The sequence below is a fragment of the Myxine glutinosa genome, chromosome 6, assembly GCF_964187855.1.
Source record: "Myxine glutinosa chromosome 6, kmMyxGlut1.1, whole genome shotgun sequence".
NCBI lineage: Eukaryota > Metazoa > Chordata > Myxini > Myxiniformes > Myxinidae > Myxine > Myxine glutinosa.
Window position 1 is genome coordinate 18018215 of NC_136266.1, and position 18888 is coordinate 18037102.

General features: G+C 41.0%; 1 protein-coding gene across 8 annotated transcripts in view; it reads right to left on the reverse strand.

Annotated features, from left to right (window-relative positions):
* The window catches only part of RIF1 (replication timing regulatory factor 1), a 251247-nt gene that overhangs the window by 11719 nt on the left and 220640 nt on the right, over positions 1-18888 (reverse strand). For all 8 annotated transcript variants that reach the window (XM_078779646.1, XM_068119704.2, XM_078779645.1 and 5 more), the window contains one exon: positions 17823-17880. In XM_078779646.1, the coding sequence (XP_078635772.1) occupies positions 17823-17880 (58 nt within the window). The remainder of the gene's footprint in view (positions 1-17822; positions 17881-18888) is intronic.

The window sequence follows — 18888 nt, forward strand, 5'->3', positions numbered from 1 at the left end:
TAATGGCGGACGCAAGAGCGCCGCCTATCGGCGAGGGGGCCCGATCGTCCTTATCGGATCGGTCTATAGGAAGCGCTTGACTGTAGTCATTTTGTCCAAAGGCTGTGCTGCAAAATATCAAGTCTAGGGTGTCAATAATTTTGTCATCGCTATTTATTGTCGCCGGAGGCATTATCTATATAATATTCTCCGTCAGTGATTGTCTGTCTGTCTGTCCGGGGGTGTGGCTACACCCGGTCTGGGAGGGGCTTCAAAAACAAATCACCACCATTTTGTTTCCTCGCATAGCTTTGAGACCTCTTGTTAGGCCTGCGGTGTCTTGCTCTCTCTCAGTTTTATTTCAACTCTAATTCGATATCTCATTTAATTTTTCACAGTCACGAACATGGTTTTAGACTCGTTGCAAAAAACGGGAAGAAAATTCGATGAGAGTTACTGTTTATAGAACAAAATGCATTTTCAAATGCCTGTAACATAGAGTCGATTGAGACTCCCTCACGGCTTTATCTCGACTCTAATTCACCATCTCATTTCATTTTTCACAGTCGCTAAGATGGTTTTAGACTCGGTTGCAAAAAAACCGGAAGAAAATTCGATGAACCTTAACGCAGAGAGCACGGTGGGATATTCATACACCGCCCAAATAATAGACGGAAAATATACGATGAAAGTTACCGTTTATATAACAAAATGCATTTTCAAAGGCCTGTAACATAAAGACCATTCATCGAGACTCCCTCACGGCTTTATCTCAACTCTAATTCACCATCACAGTCGCTGGGATGGTTCAAATCTCAGTTTCAGCTAAAGTTGAGAAAAATCGGTGAAATGTATTCCAAGAGCCATTTAGAATGTGTCGACCGTTATGTGGGCATGGGGAAGGAGAGGAGAGAACGTTCCCAGGACTTCGTTATTTATATTATTACTTAGTAAAATTACAGCGACTGATTACTGAAGTTCGGGATCGAACCGTAGTCTAATTGTACATTTCCATATTCCTGGGGTGTACATATATACATATATATATACATATATGAATATATATATATATAGATTTGTGCAGCGTCTGTCCTGTCCTGTGTTGTCACTGAACTACTTTCTCAAACTTTTGTGAAATCGTACCAAACTTCTGGTATGCACATATCTCTCCCGTCGGTATGTCTGAAGGGTATTTAAAAAAAATTTTTTCCCAATATATATATATATCTTTTTTTGGGGGGAATTCTTTTGGGAAAAAATTTTTTTTTCAACTTCAATTGTTTATAAAATGTGATATCACGTATATTACAAATACATTTGTGCAAAATAATTGTTTGAATTATGATTGGTTTAAACCATGACAAAACGGCAACTCGGGTACAGTCATTTATCTATACTAGGGCATGCCCGTACTATATATATATCTAAAATTATATCCCCCCCCCCCTCTATTTACATGAAATGGTTTGGTCCATTCGCAAAGCCAAAGCGAACGGCTTGCGAGTACGGTGACAATCCCCCCCCCCCCCTCTATTTACATGAAATGGTTTGGTCCAAAGCGAACGGCTTGCGAGTACGGTGACAATCCCCCCCCTCTATTTACATGAAATGGTTTGGTCCAAAGCGAACGGCTTGCGAGTACGGTGACAACCCCCCCCCCCCCCCCCTCTATTTACATGAAATGGTTTGGTCCAAAGCGAACGGTTTGCGGAGTTTGGTAAAGAAATCGCCATAGCGTGCACAAATGCGCAGGAAAGCGAAAGAATCGCAAATTATTAGAGCAGTCTCCTCAATGCCAAACAGGAAATTAGAGCAGTCTCCCTTGACATATCACGTGCCTTCGATACGGTCTGGCACCCCGCTCTGCTCACCAAACTCTCCTCTTTTGGTATCCATGGAAATCTCCACGCATGGCTGGCGGACTTCCTCTCTAGTCGTAGTCAACGTGTGGCCCTGAATGGGTTTCTCTCATCTCCTCTTCCTGTTCAGGCTGGAGTTCCACAAGGCAGTGTTCTAGGCCCTGTCCTTTTTCTGGTCTTCATCAATGATCTCTCTGACTCTCTTGAAAATCCTCTGTATCTCTTTGCTGATGACTCTACTCTCTGTCGCTCCATTCTTCATCCCTCAGATCGGCAGTCTGCTGCCTCCTCACTCTCTGCAGACCTGGACAAAATCACAGACTGGGCAAACAAGTGGAACATGTCTTTCAATCCTGACAAATCTCACACTCTTACGATGTCTCTCCGAAAAGACCGACTGGACAACCCTCCCATCCACTTTCTGAATAATCCTCTCCAAGAAGTTCTGTCACTCAAGCTTTTGGGTCTCACTATCTGCCATGATCTTTCCTGGGAAAACCACATTTCAAATCTGGCCTCCAAAGCCAGTCGCCGACTGGGCATCCTCCGTCGTGCGAAGTCCTTCCTTGGCACACCTGAGCTCCTCACCACATACAAGGCTTTCATCCGCAGCTCAATGGAATACTGCTCTCCCCTCTGGGCTGGTGCTCCTGCCTCACACCTAGCTCGTCTTCACGCTGTTGAAACCAAAGCATTCAGAATCATTGGAATCTCCCGCGATGAAGCTAATTCCAAGGGCCTCTCACTCACTCACCGCAGGCAGGTTGGTGGTCTTTCCATCTTCTACCGACTCCTCTCTGGCCTTGCCCCCCCCAGCTCTCTCTGGGCTCTGTCCCGCAAATATTCCTACAGGTCGCACAAGATCTGCCTGCAACCCTCTTATGGTCAAACTGCCAAAATCAAGACTCTCTGCTCACCTTCACTCCTTCATTCCTCTTTTCTCCCGCCTCTGGAACAAACTCCCTCACTCTCTTCAATCCCACTCCACCCTCCAGGTCTTTAAAACAGCTGTTCACCACCATCTCTTATCTTCCCCCATCCAAAACCTTGATCTTTTCTACCCCCGCTAATTTCACCCCAATTCCACTTTTTTGAAATACCAACTTCTGTCCTGGAAGTCATTGGTGTCCTTGTGTTTTATACTTCTCCCTCCACCCCCCCCCCCCCTTCCCATGCCTCCTCCCCCCAAGCCCTCTCCCTTCCACACATCTCCCTGCTCTCAAATGTTGTGTTTGTGTGCTTCACCTTCTCTCCCCTTCTTGTTTTCCGCTCCCGCTTTTTATATATTTTGTTTGTCTGGTTGATTTGTTTGTGAAGTAAATGTTAGCTCTTTCACGAGCCTCGATTCAGTATACAAAAAAAAAAAAATAATAAAAAAAAAAATTTTTTTTTTAGTTTTAATTAGTTTTAAAACATAGTTTAACGCCAACATAGCGGCAACATAGTTTGCCAACGTGAAATAAATGAATACGCTCTCAAATGTGCCGTCCGAGGCAGAGTCTGTTCGCCACGTTCGGCACACGTGATAGCTCGCTGCTCTCTGATTGGTTGAATCGTTTTTTGGACATAGCTCGGTAACTACTTCTCCGATTAATATGAAACCTTGAAAAGGCACATCCTCGGGTCCCCAGCAATATACCTGGCAAGTTTAAAGTATATCGGACACGTGGTTGTCGAGAAACAGCGGTCACAGACATACAGAGATTACTGGAATTATAGATAGATATCGACACATCTGGGCAGTGTCTGTGTTGTCACTTAACGACTCCCTCAAACTTTTGTTTCCGTGGTTAAGTGTTTTTAATAACGTTGTGGTGGTTTTGAATCACGTGGTGGTGAGGTATTTTGAATTGTGTGGTGGTGAGGTGTTTTTAAATGACGTGGTGGTGAGGTGTTTTAATATCACATGGTGGTGAGGTGTTTTTAAATCACATGGTGGTGAGGTGTTTTGAATTACGTGGTGGTGAGGTATTTATAATTACGTGGTGGTGAGGTGTTTTTAATTAGGTGGTGGTGAGGTGTTTTGAATTAGTTGGTGATGAGGTGTTTTGAATTATGTGGTGGTGAGGTGTTTTGAATTATGTGGTGGTGAGGTGTTTTTAAATGACGTGGTGGTGAGGTGTTTTTAATTTTGTGGCTGTGAGGTGTTTTTATTACGTGTTTTATGGCTGTGAGGTGTTTTTATTATGTGTTTTATGGCTGTGAGGTGTTTTTATTACGTGTTTTATGGCTGAGGTGTTTTTAATTTTGTGGTGGTGAGGTGTTTTTATTACGTGTTTTATGGCTGTGTGGTGTTTTTATTACATGTTTTATGGCTGTGAGGTGTTTTTAATTTTGTGGTGGTGAGGTGTTTTTATTACGTGTTTTATGGCTGTGAGGTGTTTTTAATTTTGTGGTGGTGAGGTGTTTTTATTACGTGTTTTATGGCTGTGAGGTGTTTTTATTACGTGCTTGATGGCTGTGAGGTGTTTTTAATTTTGTGGTGGTGAGGTGTTTTTATTACGTGTTTTATGGCTGTGAGGTGTTTTGAATTACTTGGTGGTGAGGTGTTTTTAAATGACGTGGTGGTGAGGTGTTTTTAAATGACGTGGTGGTGAGGTGTTTTTAATTTCGTGGCTGTGAGGTGTTTTTATTACGTGTTTTATGGCTGTGAGGTGTTTTTATTACGTGTTTTATGGCTGTGAGGTGTTTTTAATTTCCTTGTGGTGAGGTGTTTTTATTACGTGTTTTATGGCTGTGAGGTGTTTTTATTACGTGCTTGATGGCTGTGAGGTGTTTTCAATTTCGTGGTGGTGAGGTGTTTTCAATTTCGTGGTGGTGAGGTGTTTTTAATTTCGTGGTGGTGAGGTGTTTTTATTACGTGTTTTATGGTGGTGAGGTGTTTTGAATTTCTTGGTGGTGAGGTATTTTGAATTACGTTGTGGTGAGGTCTTTTGAATTACGTGGTGGTGCGGTGTTTTGAATTACTTGGTGGTGAGGTGTTTTGAATTACATGGTGGTGACGTATTTATAATTACGTGGTGGTGAGGTGTTTTTAATTAGGTGGTGGTGAGGTGTTTTGAATTAGTTGGTGGTGAGGTGTTTTGAATTAATTGGTGGTGAGGTGTTTTGAATTACTTGGTGGTGAGGTGTTTTTAAATGACGTGGTGGTGAGGTGTTTTTAAATGACGTGGTGGTGAGGTGTTTTTAATTTCGTGGCTGTGAGGTGTTTTTATTACGTGTTTTATGGCTGTGAGGTGTTTTTATTATGTGTTTTATGGCTGTGAGGTGTTTTTATTACGTGTTTTATGGCTGTGAGGTGTTTTTATTACGTGTTTTATGGCTGAGGTATTTTTAATTTTGTGGTGGTGAGGTGTTTTTATTACGTGTTTTATGGCTGTGTGATGTTTTTATTACGTGTTTTATGGCTGTGAGGTGTTTTTAATTTCGTGGTGGTGAGGTGTTTTTATTACGTGTTTTATGGCTGTGAGGTGTTTTTATTACGTGTTTTATGGCTGTGAGGTGTTTTTAATTTTGTGGTGGTGAGGTGTTTTTATTACGTGTTTTATGGCTGTGAGGTGTTTTTATTACGTGTTTTATGGCTGTGAGGTGTTTTTATTTTCGTGGTGGTGTGTTTTTATTACGTGGTGGTGAGGTATTTATAATTACGTGGTGGTGAGGTGTTTTTAATTAGGTGGTGGTGAGGTGTTTTTAATTAGTTGGTGATGGGGTGTTTTTAATTATGTGGTGGTGAGGTGTTTTGAATTACTTGGTGGTGAGGTGTTTTTAAATGACGTGGTGGTGAGGTGTTTTTATTACGTGTTTTATGGCTGTGAGGTGTTTTTATTACGTGTTTTATGGCTGTGAGGTGTTTTTATTACGTGTTTTATGGCTGTGAGGTGTTTTTATTACGTGCTTGATGGCTGTGAGGTGTTTTCAATTTCGTGGTGGTGAGGTATTTTGAATTACGTTGTGGTGAGGTCTTTTGAATTACATGGTGGTGCGGTGTTTTGAATTACTTGGTGGTGAGGTGTTTTGAATTACGTGGTGGTGAGGTATTTATAATTACGTGGTGGTGAGGTGTTTTTAATTAGGTGGTGGTGGGGTGTTTTGAATTAGTTGGTGATGAGGTGTTTTGAATTATGTGGTGGTGAGGTGTTTTGAATTACTTGGTGGTGAGGTGTTTTGAATTACTTGGTGGTGAGATGTTTTTATTACGTGTTTTATGGCTGTGAGGTGTTTTTATTACGTGTTTTATGGCTGTGAGGTGTTTTTATTACGTGTTTTATGGCTGTGAGGTGTTTTTATTACGTGTTTTATGGCTGTGAGGTGTTTTTATTACGTGTTTTATGGCTGTGAGGTGTTTTTATTACGTGTTTTATGGCTGTGTGGTGTTTTTATTACGTGTTTTATGGCTGTGAGGTGTTTTTAATTTCGTGGTGGCAAGGTGTTTTTATTACGTGTTTTATGGCTGTGAGGTGTTTTTATTACGTGTATTATGGCTGTGAGGTGTTTTGAATTACTTGGTGGTGAGGTGTTTTTAAATGACGTGGTGGTGAGGTGTTTTTAAATGACGTGGTGGTGAGGTGTTTTTATTACGTGTTTTATGGCTGTGAGGTGTTTTTATTACGTGTTTTATGGCTGTGAGGTGTTTTTAATTTCCTTGTGGTGAGGTGTTTTTATTACGTGTTTTATGGCTGTGAGGTGTTTTTATTACGTGCTTGATGGCTGTGAGGTGTTTTCAATTTCGTGGTGGTGAGGTGTTTTCAATTTCGTGGTGGTGAGGTGTTTTTAATTTCGTGGTGGTGAGGTGTTTTTATTACGTGTTTTATGGTGGTGAGGTGTTTTGAATTTCTTGGTGGTGAGGTATTTTGAATTACGTTGTGGTGAGGTCTTTTGAATTACGTGGTGGTGCGGTGTTTTGAATTACTTGGTGGTGAGGTGTTTTGAATTACATGGTGGTGACGTATTTATAATTACGTGGTGGTGAGGTGTTTTTAATTAGGTGGTGGTGAGGTGTTTTGAATTAGTTGGTGGTGAGGTGTTTTGAATTAGTTGGTGGTGAGGTGTTTTGAATTACTTGGTGGTGAGGTGTTTTTAAATGACGTGGTGGTGAGGTGTTTTTAAATGACGTGGTGGTGAGGTGTTTTTAATTTCGTGGCTGTGAGGTGTTTTTATTACGTGTTTTATGGCTGTGAGGTGTTTTTATTATGTGTTTTATGGCTGTGAGGTGTTTTTATTACGTGTTTTATGGCTGTGAGGTGTTTTTATTACGTGTTTTGTGGCTGAGGTATTTTTAATTTTGTGGTGGTGAGGTGTTTTTATTACGTGTTTTATGGCTGTGTGGTGTTTTTATTACGTGTTTTATGGCTGTGAGGTGTTTTTAATTTCGTGGTGGTGAGGTGTTTTTATTACGTGTTTTATGGCTGTGAGGTGTTTTTATTACGTGTTTTATGGCTGTGAGGTGTTTTTAATTTTGTGGTGGTGAGGTGTTTTTATTACGTGTTTTATGGCTGTGAGGTGTTTTTATTACGTGTTTTATGGCTGTGAGGTGTTTTTATTTTCGTGGTGGTGTGTTTTTATTACGTGGTGGTGAGGTATTTATAATTACGTGGTGGTGAGGTGTTTTTAATTAGGTGGTGGTGAGGTGTTTTTAATTAGTTGGTGATGGGGTGTTTTTAATTATGTGGTGGTGAGGTGTTTTGAATTACTTGGTGGTGAGGTGTTTTTAAATGACGTGGTGGTGAGGTGTTTTTATTACGTGTTTTATGGCTGTGAGGTGTTTTTATTACGTGTTTTATGGCTGTGAGGTGTTTTTATTACGTGTTTTATGGCTGTGAGGTGTTTTTATTACGTGCTTGATGGCTGTGAGGTGTTTTCAATTTCGTGGTGGTGAGGTGTTTTTATTACGTGTTTTATGGTGGTGAGGTGTTTTGAATTACTTGGTGGTGAGGTATTTTGAATTACGTTGTGGTGAGGTCTTTTGAATTACATGGTGGTGCGGTGTTTTGAATTACTTGGTGGTGAGGTATTTATAATTACGTGGTGGTGAGGTGTTTTTAATTAGGTGGTGGTGGGGTGTTTTGAATTAGTTGGTGATGAGGTGTTTTGAATTATGTGGTGGTGAGGTGTTTTGAATTACTTGGTGGTGAGGTGTTTTGAATTACTTGGTGGTGAGGTGTTTTTATTACGTGTTTTATGGCTGTGAGGTGTTTTTATTACGTGTTTTATGGCTGTGAGGTGTTTTTATTACGTGTTTTATGGCTGTGAGGTGTTTTTATTACGTGTTTTATGGCTGTGAGGTGTTTTTATTACGTGTTTTATGGCTGTGAGGTGTTTTTATTACGTGTTTTATGGCTGTGAGGTGTTTTTATTACGTGTTTTATGGCTGTGTGGTGTTTTTATTACGTGTTTTATGGCTGAGGTGTTTTTAATTTCGTGGTGGCAAGGTGTTTTTATTACGTGTTTTATGGCTGTGAGGTGTTTTTATTACGTGTATTATGGCTGTGAGGTGTTTTGAATTACTTGGTGGTGAGGTGTTTTTAAATGACGTGGTGGTGAGGTGTTTTTAAATGACGTGGTGGTGAGGTGTTTTTAATTTCGTGGCTGTGAGTTGTTTTTATTACGTGTTTTATGGCTGTGAGGTGTTTTTATTACGTGTTTTATGGCTGTGAGGTGTTTTTAATTTCCTTGTGGTGAGGTGTTTTTATTACGTGTTTTATGGCTGTGAGGTGTTTTTATTACGTGCTTGATGGCTGTGAGGTGTTTTCAATTTCGTGGTGGTGAGGTGTTTTTATTACGTGTTTTATGGTGGTGAGGTGTTTTGAATTTCTTGGTGGTGAGGTATTTTGAATTACGTTGTGGTGAGGTCTTTTGAATTACGTGGTGGTGCGGTGTTTTGAATTACTTGGTGGTGAGGTGTTTTGAATTACATGGTGGTGACGTATTTATAATTACGTGGTGGTGAGGTGTTTTTAATTAGGTGGTGGTGAGGTGTTTTGAATTAGTTGGTGGTGAGGTGTTTTGAATTAGTTGGTGGTGAGGTGTTTTGAATTAGTTGGTGGTGAGGTGTTTTTAAATGACGTGGTGGTGAGGTGTTTTTAAATGACGTGGTGGTGAGGTGTTTTTAATTTCGTGGCTGTGAGGTGTTTTTATTACGTGTTTTATGGCTGTGAGGTGTTTTTATTATGTGTTTTATGGCTGTGAGGTGTTTTTATTACGTGTTTTATGGCTGTGAGGTGTTTTTATTACGTGTTTTATGGCTGTGAGGTGTTTTTAATTTTGTGGTGGTGAGGTGTTTTTATTACGTGTTTTATGGCTGTGAGGTGTTTTTATTACGTGTTTTATGGCTGTGAGGTGTTTTTATTTTCGTGGTGGTGTGTTTTTATTACGTGGTGGTGAGGTATTTATAATTACGTGGTGGTGAGGTGTTTTTAATTAGGTGGTGGTGAGGTGTTTTTAATTAGTTGGTGATGGGGTGTTTTTAATTATGTGGTGGTGAGGTGTTTTGAATTACTTGGTGGTGAGGTGTTTTTAAATGACGTGGTGGTGAGGTGTTTTTATTACGTGTTTTATGGCTGTGAGGTGTTTTTATTACGTGTTTTATGGCTGTGAGGTGTTTTTATTACGTGTTTTATGGCTGTGAGGTGTTTTTATTACGTGCTTGATGGCTGTGAGGTGTTTTCAATTTCGTGGTGGTGAGGTGTTTTTATTACGTGTTTTATGGTGGTGAGGTGTTTTGAATTACTTGGTGGTGAGGTATTTTGAATTACGTTGTGGTGAGGTCTTTTGAATTACATGGTGGTGCGGTGTTTTGAATTACTTGGTGGTGAGGTGTTTTGAATTACGTGGTGGTGAGGTATTTATAATTACGTGGTGGTGAGGTGTTTTTAATTAGGTGGTGGTGGGGTGTTTTGAATTAGTTGGTGATGAGGTGTTTTGAATTATGTGGTGGTGAGGTGTTTTGAATTACTTGGTGGTGAGGTGTTTTGAATTACTTGGTGGTGAGGTGTTTTTATTACGTGTTTTATGGCTGTGAGGTGTTTTTATTACGTGTTTTATGGCTGTGAGGTGTTTTTATTACGTGTTTTATGGCTGTGAGGTGTTTTTATTACGTGTTTTATGGCTGTGAGGTGTTTTTATTACGTGTTTTATGGCTGTGAGGTGTTTTTATTACGTGTTTTATGGCTGTGTGGTGTTTTTATTACGTGTTTTATGGCTGTGAGGTGTTTTTAATTTCGTGGTGGCAAGGTGTTTTTATTACGTGTTTTATGGCTGTGAGGTGTTTTTATTACGTGTATTATGGCTGTGAGGTGTTTTGAATTACTTGGTGGTGAGGTGTTTTTAAATGACGTGGTGGTGAGGTGTTTTTAAATGACGTGGTGGTGAGGTGTTTTTATTACGTGTTTTATGGCTGTGAGGTGTTTTTATTACGTGTTTTATGGCTGTGAGGTGTTTTTAATTTCCTTGTGGTGAGGTGTTTTTATTACGTGTTTTATGGCTGTGAGGTGTTTTTATTACGTGCTTGATGGCTGTGAGGTGTTTTCAATTTCGTGGTGGTGAGGTGTTTTCAATTTCGTGGTGGTGAGGTGTTTTTAATTTCGTGGTGGTGAGGTGTTTTTATTACGTGTTTTATGGTGGTGAGGTGTTTTGAATTTCTTGGTGGTGAGGTATTTTGAATTACGTTGTGGTGAGGTCTTTTGAATTACGTGGTGGTGCGGTGTTTTGAATTACTTGGTGGTGAGGTGTTTTGAATTACATGGTGGTGACGTATTTATAATTACGTGGTGGTGAGGTGTTTTTAATTAGGTGGTGGTGAGGTGTTTTGAATTAGTTGGTGGTGAGGTGTTTTGAATTAGTTGGTGGTGAGGTGTTTTGAATTACTTGGTGGTGAGGTGTTTTTAAATGACGTGGTGGTGAGGTGTTTTTAAATGACGTGGTGGTGAGGTGTTTTTAATTTCGTGGCTGTGAGGTGTTTTTATTGCGTGTTTTATGGCTGTGAGGTGTTTTTATTATGTGTTTTATGGCTGTGAGGTGTTTTTATTACGTGTTTTATGGCTGTGAGGTGTTTTTATTACGTGTTTTATGGCTGAGGTATTTTTAATTTTGTGGTGGTGAGGTGTTTTTATTACGTGTTTTATGGCTGTATGGTGTTTTTATTACGTGTTTTATGGCTGTGAGGTGTTTTTAATTTCGTGGTGGTGAGGTGTTTTTATTACGTGTTTTATGGCTGTGAGGTGTTTTTATTACGTGTTTTATGGCTGTGAGGTGTTTTTAATTTTGTGGTGGTGAGGTGTTTTTATTACGTGTTTTATGGCTGTGAGGTGTTTTTATTACGTGTTTTATGGCTGTGAGGTGTTTTTATTTTCGTGGTGGTGTGTTTTTATTACGTGGTGGTGAGGTATTTATAATTACGTGGTGGTGAGGTGTTTTTAATTAGGTGGTGGTGAGGTGTTTTTAATTAGTTGGTGATGGGGTGTTTTTAATTATGTGGTGGTGAGGTGTTTTGAATTACTTGGTGGTGAGGTGTTTTTAAATGACGTGGTGGTGAGGTGTTTTTATTACGTGTTTTATGGCTGTGAGGTGTTTTTATTACGTGTTTTATGGCTGTGAGGTGTTTTTATTACGTGTTTTATGGCTGTGAGGTGTTTTTATTACGTGCTTGATGGCTGTGAGGTGTTTTCAATTTCGTGGTGGTGAGGTGTTTTTATTACGTGTTTTATGGTGGTGAGGTGTTTTGAATTACTTGGTGGTGAGGTATTTTGAATTACGTTGTGGTGAGGTCTTTTGAATTACATGGTGGTGCGGTGTTTTGAATTACTTGGTGGTGAGGTGTTTTGAATTACGTGGTGGTGAGGTATTTATAATTACGTGGTGGTGAGGTGTTTTTAATTAGGTGGTGGTGGGGTGTTTTGAATTAGTTGGTGATGAGGTGTTTTGAATTATGTGGTGGTGAGGTGTTTTGAATTACTTGGTGGTGAGGTGTTTTGAATTACTTGGTGGTGAGGTGTTTTTATTACGTGTTTTATGGCTGTGAGGTGTTTTTATTATGTGTTTTATGGCTGTGAGGTGTTTTTATTACGTGTTTTATGGCTGTGAGGTGTTTTTATTCCGTGTTTTATGGCTGTGAGGTGTTTTTATTACGTGTTTTATGGCTGTGTGGTGTTTTTATTACGTGTTTTATGGCTGTGAGGTGTTTTTAATTTCGTGGTGGCAAGGTGTTTTTATTACGTGTTTTATGGCTGTGAGGTGTTTTTATTACGTGTATTATGGCTGTGAGGTGTTTTTAATTTTGTGGTGGTGAGGTGTTTTTATTACGTGGTGGTGAGGTATTTATAATTACGTGGTGGTGAGGTGTTTTTAATTAGGTGGTGGTGAGGTGTTTTGAATTAGTTGGTGATGAGGCGTTTTGAATTATGTGGTGGTGAGGTGTTTTGAATTACTTGGTGGTGAGGTGTTTTTAAATGACGTGGTGGTGAGGTGTTTTTAATTTTGTGGCTGTGAGGTGTTTTTATTACGTGTTTTATGGCTGTGAGGTGTTTTTATTACGTACTTGATGGCTGTGAGGTGTTTTCAATTTCGTGGTGGTGAGGTGTTTTTAATTTCGTGGTGGTGAGGTGTTTTTATTACGTGTTTTATGGTGGTGAGGTGTTATGAATTACTTGGTGGTGAGGTATTTTGAATTACGTTGTGGTGAGGTCTTTTGAATTACGTGGTGGTGTGGTGTTTTGAATTACTTGGTGGTGAGGTGTTTTGAATTACGTGGTGCTGAGGTGTAATCGTCCCAAACTTCCAGTCTGCACCTACCACTCCCCTCTGTATGTGCTGAGGGGTTCTTTCTTGAAAAAAAAACATTCAACCGAAATCTTCAACCTAAATTGCTTATAAAAATGTAATATCACAAACACAACAAATATATTTGTGCAAAGTAATTGTTTGTATTGGTGAAAATCATGACAACACAGCAACTCTGGTACAGTCATTAGCCTCAGCTAAAATAAGCCCGTTCCTCAGTATCGAAGCTTGTAGCTTGCAACTTGTAGCCTCAGTATATATATATATAGCTTGTTTAAAGTGAGTCAACTCTTTTCGAACCATGGAATTAAACAATACAGTACTTTTAAAATGTACATAATAATGGAATACGATATTTATTAATAACGTTTGGTTTGAATCTATTTTTGCTTTGTAAAACGAAAAGTTTGATACTTTCAAGTTTAAAATAAAATGAAGAAGAGTCATGGCTACATTGGCCTACGATCATTAATGACTTTTTGAAGAAACAAAGGAACATTTTGATTACAACTCCAGCAAAGGAAACCAGGTAATGCCTGTTTCGTTCGGAGCGATTATACACCGCCCAAAGAAGATGCGTTTCATGGCTATAGGAAATAAAATAGTGAGATCTTTAATAATTTTTGTTTTGTTTTCGTACGAGTTTTCGAGGCGTTTTCAAGGCTGAATCGTGTTCACATCCAGGATTAATAAAGAAGCTCCATTTCACGTGTGCATGGACATGCAATTCACAGATGTGAAATAAATAAATGAACACAGACGGGAAATTGCTGAGAGATTTTTTCGTTCTTCTTTTATAAGCGATGTGCACGTACACTTTAAAGAAGTTTATTTGAAATCTTTAATTTTAAAAATGTCATTTTGTATGCTGTAACGAAAAGTAACTTTGGTATTTGCCGGACAGCATGGTGTAAGGTAATGTTCTTATACACTGCCCAAAAGACTTTTTCCCAGGGATATTTCCATTTGAGCTGTATTCTTTATATAGTCGGAATGTTTCATTCTTTAGACGTAGTCACAATAAAAGGTTACAATTAGGTACTCTGCACATGGGGAGAGTGGCGGAGCTTTGCTCTCCAAAGGCTGGTGCTGAACCCGCAGATGAGATCGTGGTGTTCATGTAGGAACAGATTGAATCTGGTCCGGTAATTGTGATTATAATCGCTGCGGAAGTGGCAGCTGCCATTCGTCGTGACCCCGTGCTGTCACGTGTTGCGTGTGGACGTTGTTTTGTCAGGTTCTTGGTGCAAGTTGCTCTCAACGTCAGAATCCAAGCTGTCTTTAGCTCAAGGTTACGTAATGTGGGGCATGTGGGTGGTCATTCCTGCTTCTTTATGTCAGTGCTGTCTCAATTGGTTGCATGAGGGTCATTTGTAATTGCCATTTTCAAAATGAATATAAGAATAAGGGAACAGAAAGAGACCACCAATGAACGTCGTGATACTCTCCCACTCCCCCATGTGTGACCCACTCCCCGGTGTGTGACCCACTCCCCCGTGTGTGACCCACTCCCCCGTGTGTGACCCACTCCCCAGTGTGTGACCCACTCCCCCGTGTGTGACCCACTCCCCCGTGTGTGACCCACTCCCCCGTGTGTGACCCACTCCCCCGTGTGTGACCCACTCCCCCGTGTGTGACCCACTCCCCCGTGTGTGACCCAACCCCCCGTGTGTGACCCCACCCCCCCGTGTGTGACCCAACCCCCCGTGTGTGACCCCACCCCCCCGTGTGTGACCCACTCCCCAGTGTGTGACCCACCTCCACATGTGCGAACCCCCCCCCCCCCCCCCGTGTGTGATCCTCTCCTCCCCTCCAATGGGGGTGTGATCCTCTCCCCCCCTCCAGTGTGTGTGATCCTCTCCTCCCCTCCAATGTGTGTGATCCTCTCCCCCCTGCAGTGTGTGTGATCCTCTCCCCCTCTCCCCCTTGTGTGATCCTCTCCCCCTCGTGCGATCCTCTCCCCCTCTCCCCCGTGTGTGATCCTCTCCCCGGTGTGATCCTCCCCCCCTCTCCCCCTCTCCCCCATGTGTGATCCTCTCCCCCTCTCCCCCATGTGTGATCCTCTCCCTGTCACCCCCGTGTGTGATCCTCTCTCTCCCCCTCCCCCATGTGTGATCCTCTCCCCTTCTCCCCCGTGTGTGATCCTCTCCCCCTCTCCCCCGTGTGTGATCCTCTCCCCCGTGTGTGATCCTCTCCCCCTCTCCCCCGTATGTGATCCTCTCCCCCTCTCCCCCGTATGTGATCCTCTCCCCCTTTCCCCCATGTGTGATCCTCTCCCCCTCTCCTCCGTGTGTGATCCTCTCCCTCTCTCCCCCGTTTGTGATCCTCTCCCCCTCCCCTCCCCCCCCCCCCCCATGTGTGATCCTCTCCCCCTCTCCCTCGTGTGTGGAGACAAAATACTTTGTAAATTTCAACGTATTTTCAGAGAAAATTGTGAGTTATTTGAAAGAAAAAAAAATGCAAGGGTGCCAACCATATATGTTTGTTTTGGCCTTATCATTCAATGGTGAAGAATCACTTGGAAAATTCTCGTATCCGGATCCGGCTCTTTAACAAAATCTAATAATTTTGTCTTTAGCACACACACAAACTCCACATAATTGTCCGAATCCGTTCACAACTTTTTTTAGATATCCTGTTCACAGACAGACAGGCAGGGGTGAAAACATAACCTCTGTCAAGCTTTGGCGGCTGAGGTAACAAAAACGGGAAGGCGTCACATATGAGAATGATCTGCATACAGATGATATAATCCTATTTTGGGAGTCCCTTTTATCCCCCACTCCTCAAGGTCCATGTATTGGGACTCACCCTACTGCAGCCACAGAGAATGGTGTATGTCAATGTGAAAACCCGAACTGCATCGAACTGGAACCCGGATTTTTTTCCCGGGGTTTTCACAAAAGTCTATTTTTGTCTACAGTCACGTGAAAAAGTAAGTACACCCCATGTAAAGTTTTGACTTTTTCAACATATTTCAACATACAGCTATTTGATCTTCATTTCAACAATATTGATATATAAAGGTGATATAAAATAACAAATATCATGAAACATTTACATTTTGTAGTCCATTGTATAATTTAAATAAACATAAATGCAAATTTCACATGTGGAAAAAGTAAGTACACCCCATGAAATGTTTTTTAAAATCTTTTTAACATATGTGGACATATCAATATTTGATCTTCATTTAAACAGTATATCGATAAAGGTGATCTAATTGAACAAAAAACAATGAAAAATTGACTTTGCAATAATTTATTCAACAAAAAATTGTTGCACAGCATGCACAATTGCATGCACAGCTCGTTTCAAATCCCCCCACAACATCTCGATGGGATTTAGATCTGGGCTTTGACTTGGCCATTCCAGAACCCTCCATTTCTTTCTTTTCAGCCATTCCTTGGTGGATGTACTGGTATGTTTAGGGTCATTGTCATGTTGCAAGGTCCACCTTTGGTTGAGCTTCAACTTTCCGACAGATGGCCTCACATTATCCTCAAGCACCCTCTGGTACAATGAAAAAATCACAGTGGATTCTATGATGGTGAGCTGCCCAGGCCCTGATGCAGCAAAGCTGCCCCAAACCATAATATTTCCACCACCATGCTTTACAGTTGGTATCAGGTTCTTGTGGTCAAATGCTGTCTTTGGTTTTCACCAAACATGTCTTCTGGTACTGTAGCCAAATAGCTCTACCTTTGACTCATCTGTCCAGAGCACATTGTTCCAGAAGTGCTGGTCTTTGCCGAGGTGTTCATTGGCAAACTTTAGTCTTGCCCTGATGTTCTTTCTGGACAGCAAAGGTTTCCTCCTGGCACACCTCCCATGTAGTTCAAATTTGTGCAGCCTCTTTCTAATGGTAGACTCGTGCACTTTGACATCAACAGTGGCAAGAGCTACCTGTCGGTCCCGTGATGACATTTTGGGGTTCTTCGAGACTTCTTTCAGCATCTTGTGGTCTGCTCTCGGGCTGAACTTGCTGGGGCGGCCCGGCCTGAACATGTTGGCAGTTGTTTGGAATCTTCTCCACTTGTAGATGATCTTCCGGACAGTCGAATGATTGATTTCAAGTTGTTCGGAGATCTTTTAAAATCCCTTCCCAGACTCGTAGGCATCTATAACCTTCTTTCTGAAGGCCTCAGAGAGCTCTTTTGATCTAGGCATGGTGACGCCGCACACTTCAACAACAAAGAGCAAACCAAACGAAATGTCTGAGGTTTAAATAAGACAGGTTCCTCCAAGATCCTCTCTTACGATGTTCTAATCATTTGCACCTGAGCTGGTGCACCTGATTCTAATTTTAGGTATTTGAAGTAGTGATAAATGTAGGGGTGTACTTACTTTTTCCACCTGCGAAATTTGCATTTATGTTTATTAAAATTATACATTAGACTACAAAATGTAAATGTTTCATGATATTTGTTATATTATATCACGTTTATCTATCAATATTGGTAGATCAATTCTACCAATATCAATTTCATTGTTGAAATGAAGATCAAATAGCTGTATGTTGAAATATGTTGAAAAAGTCAAAACTTTACATGGGGTGTACTTACTTTTTCACGTGACTGTATGCTTAATTAATTGATAAGTTTTCACTTGATGTATCTAAAACCTCATGTTAACATGTTTAAGAGCAATTTTGAAGAAATAAACAAGGTATTCAGCAAACATGTTCGGCTTTTAGAGGAGCAACTCATGATGCTGTACCACCTGGCCTGGCTCATGAATATACTCTATAGCACTCTTTTCAAAGTATAATTTGTACACATTTACCTCAGAAGTGCAGATGGATGCAATTACACATTTGTAAGACTGTGTGGGGTAGGTATTCTACGAATACAATCTAGTTTAAAGCTTTTTTCCCCACCATCATCCTGAAAGGAAACAAACGTGCCAATCTGTACAGCGAGCTGACGTCATGCTTCGCAGATGATTTTGTGCTCAATCTCTGACATGTGAAGTGGTCTATATGGGAATTTTAGTCTGTTTGCATGTATTTCAGTGCAGGTATATTTCAAATAACAACAAATCAATGATAGAGGTTGACACTGCAGGCAATATGCAGCTTCAGAATGGCATTTATCCCTCGTAAACAACTTATGGTCTCAGCGACGGACACTGGCAGCACCAAACTCCACTCAAACCAGGAAATGCACAACACTAATGTGAGCAAGAGCAGAGATGTCACATGGATCTCACCTTGATCTTCATGAGGTCCATTTTGAGGGTAGCATTCCATGGCATCCCATCCCTTTCGCTGAAACACATTTAAAAGCACCAGTTTTTTTTTTTGCTGCAATAATGTTTTCAATAAATTTGAATTTTTGAACCAAAAACATTTTAAAAAATTGTTGATCAACTTCCCACTCCCTTCCCCTAAAACGACTGAAAAAAGTGAAAATAACTATTGCACAATACATGACCATATGTAATATCAGTAATGCATACATTATTTAAAGGGAGCACGTCTCTATTACATACTCAAGGAAAGGTGATGGATGAGGAGGGCAGTGGGGAGGGGAGGTAGGGAGGGGGAAGATGGGGGTCGTAAAACAATCTTCATATGTGTGTTTCAGAGGGTGGAATCTCAGAGTATCCACCTCCATGTGTACGTGCGTGTGTGTAAGTTGCTGTTGCTGGTTGCTATCTCCTCATGCAGTTGGGTTTCAGGAGGTGGAACTGAGACCTGCCAGGTCTCAAAGTGTCAGCCTTTGTTTCAGCCGGAGGGGGGGGGGGGGGGGGGGGGGGAGTCTCACAATTCATGGACAAAGCCATGAAGTTTTGTTGTTCTCAGTTTGTTCCGCAAGCTATTTTGAGTATTGTCACGAAGCCCGGACAGCTTCCAACTGCAGTTTATTTGTAAAGAAATTCACAGGGATGGTTTTTAAGGTCTCCATAAGGTTCTTCTTCATCTTCAACTTCCAGGATCTTTTCGTTTTATTTTTGAGGTCTTAGAATTTGATCATTTTCTTGATTTCAGTGTTGTTTTGGCCAAAAACGCTGGGACCTGATAACTCAATTCGCAATACATTCTCTTCTTTTTTTATTATTATACCTAAGCACGATATACGGTCACAATGCTTTGTTTTGTTATGATGGGATGAGTTGGGATCATCAGGTCGGATGTGTGTTCCTTCCTTGTTCTCGATTATCGTTTTTGATTCATGTTTCCAAGTGTTTTCTGGGACTACGATATTGACTTTTTTGCAGATGTGCTTGTGGATTACTCTGCAAAACTTGTTGTGCTTTTGGGTGTACATGTGTT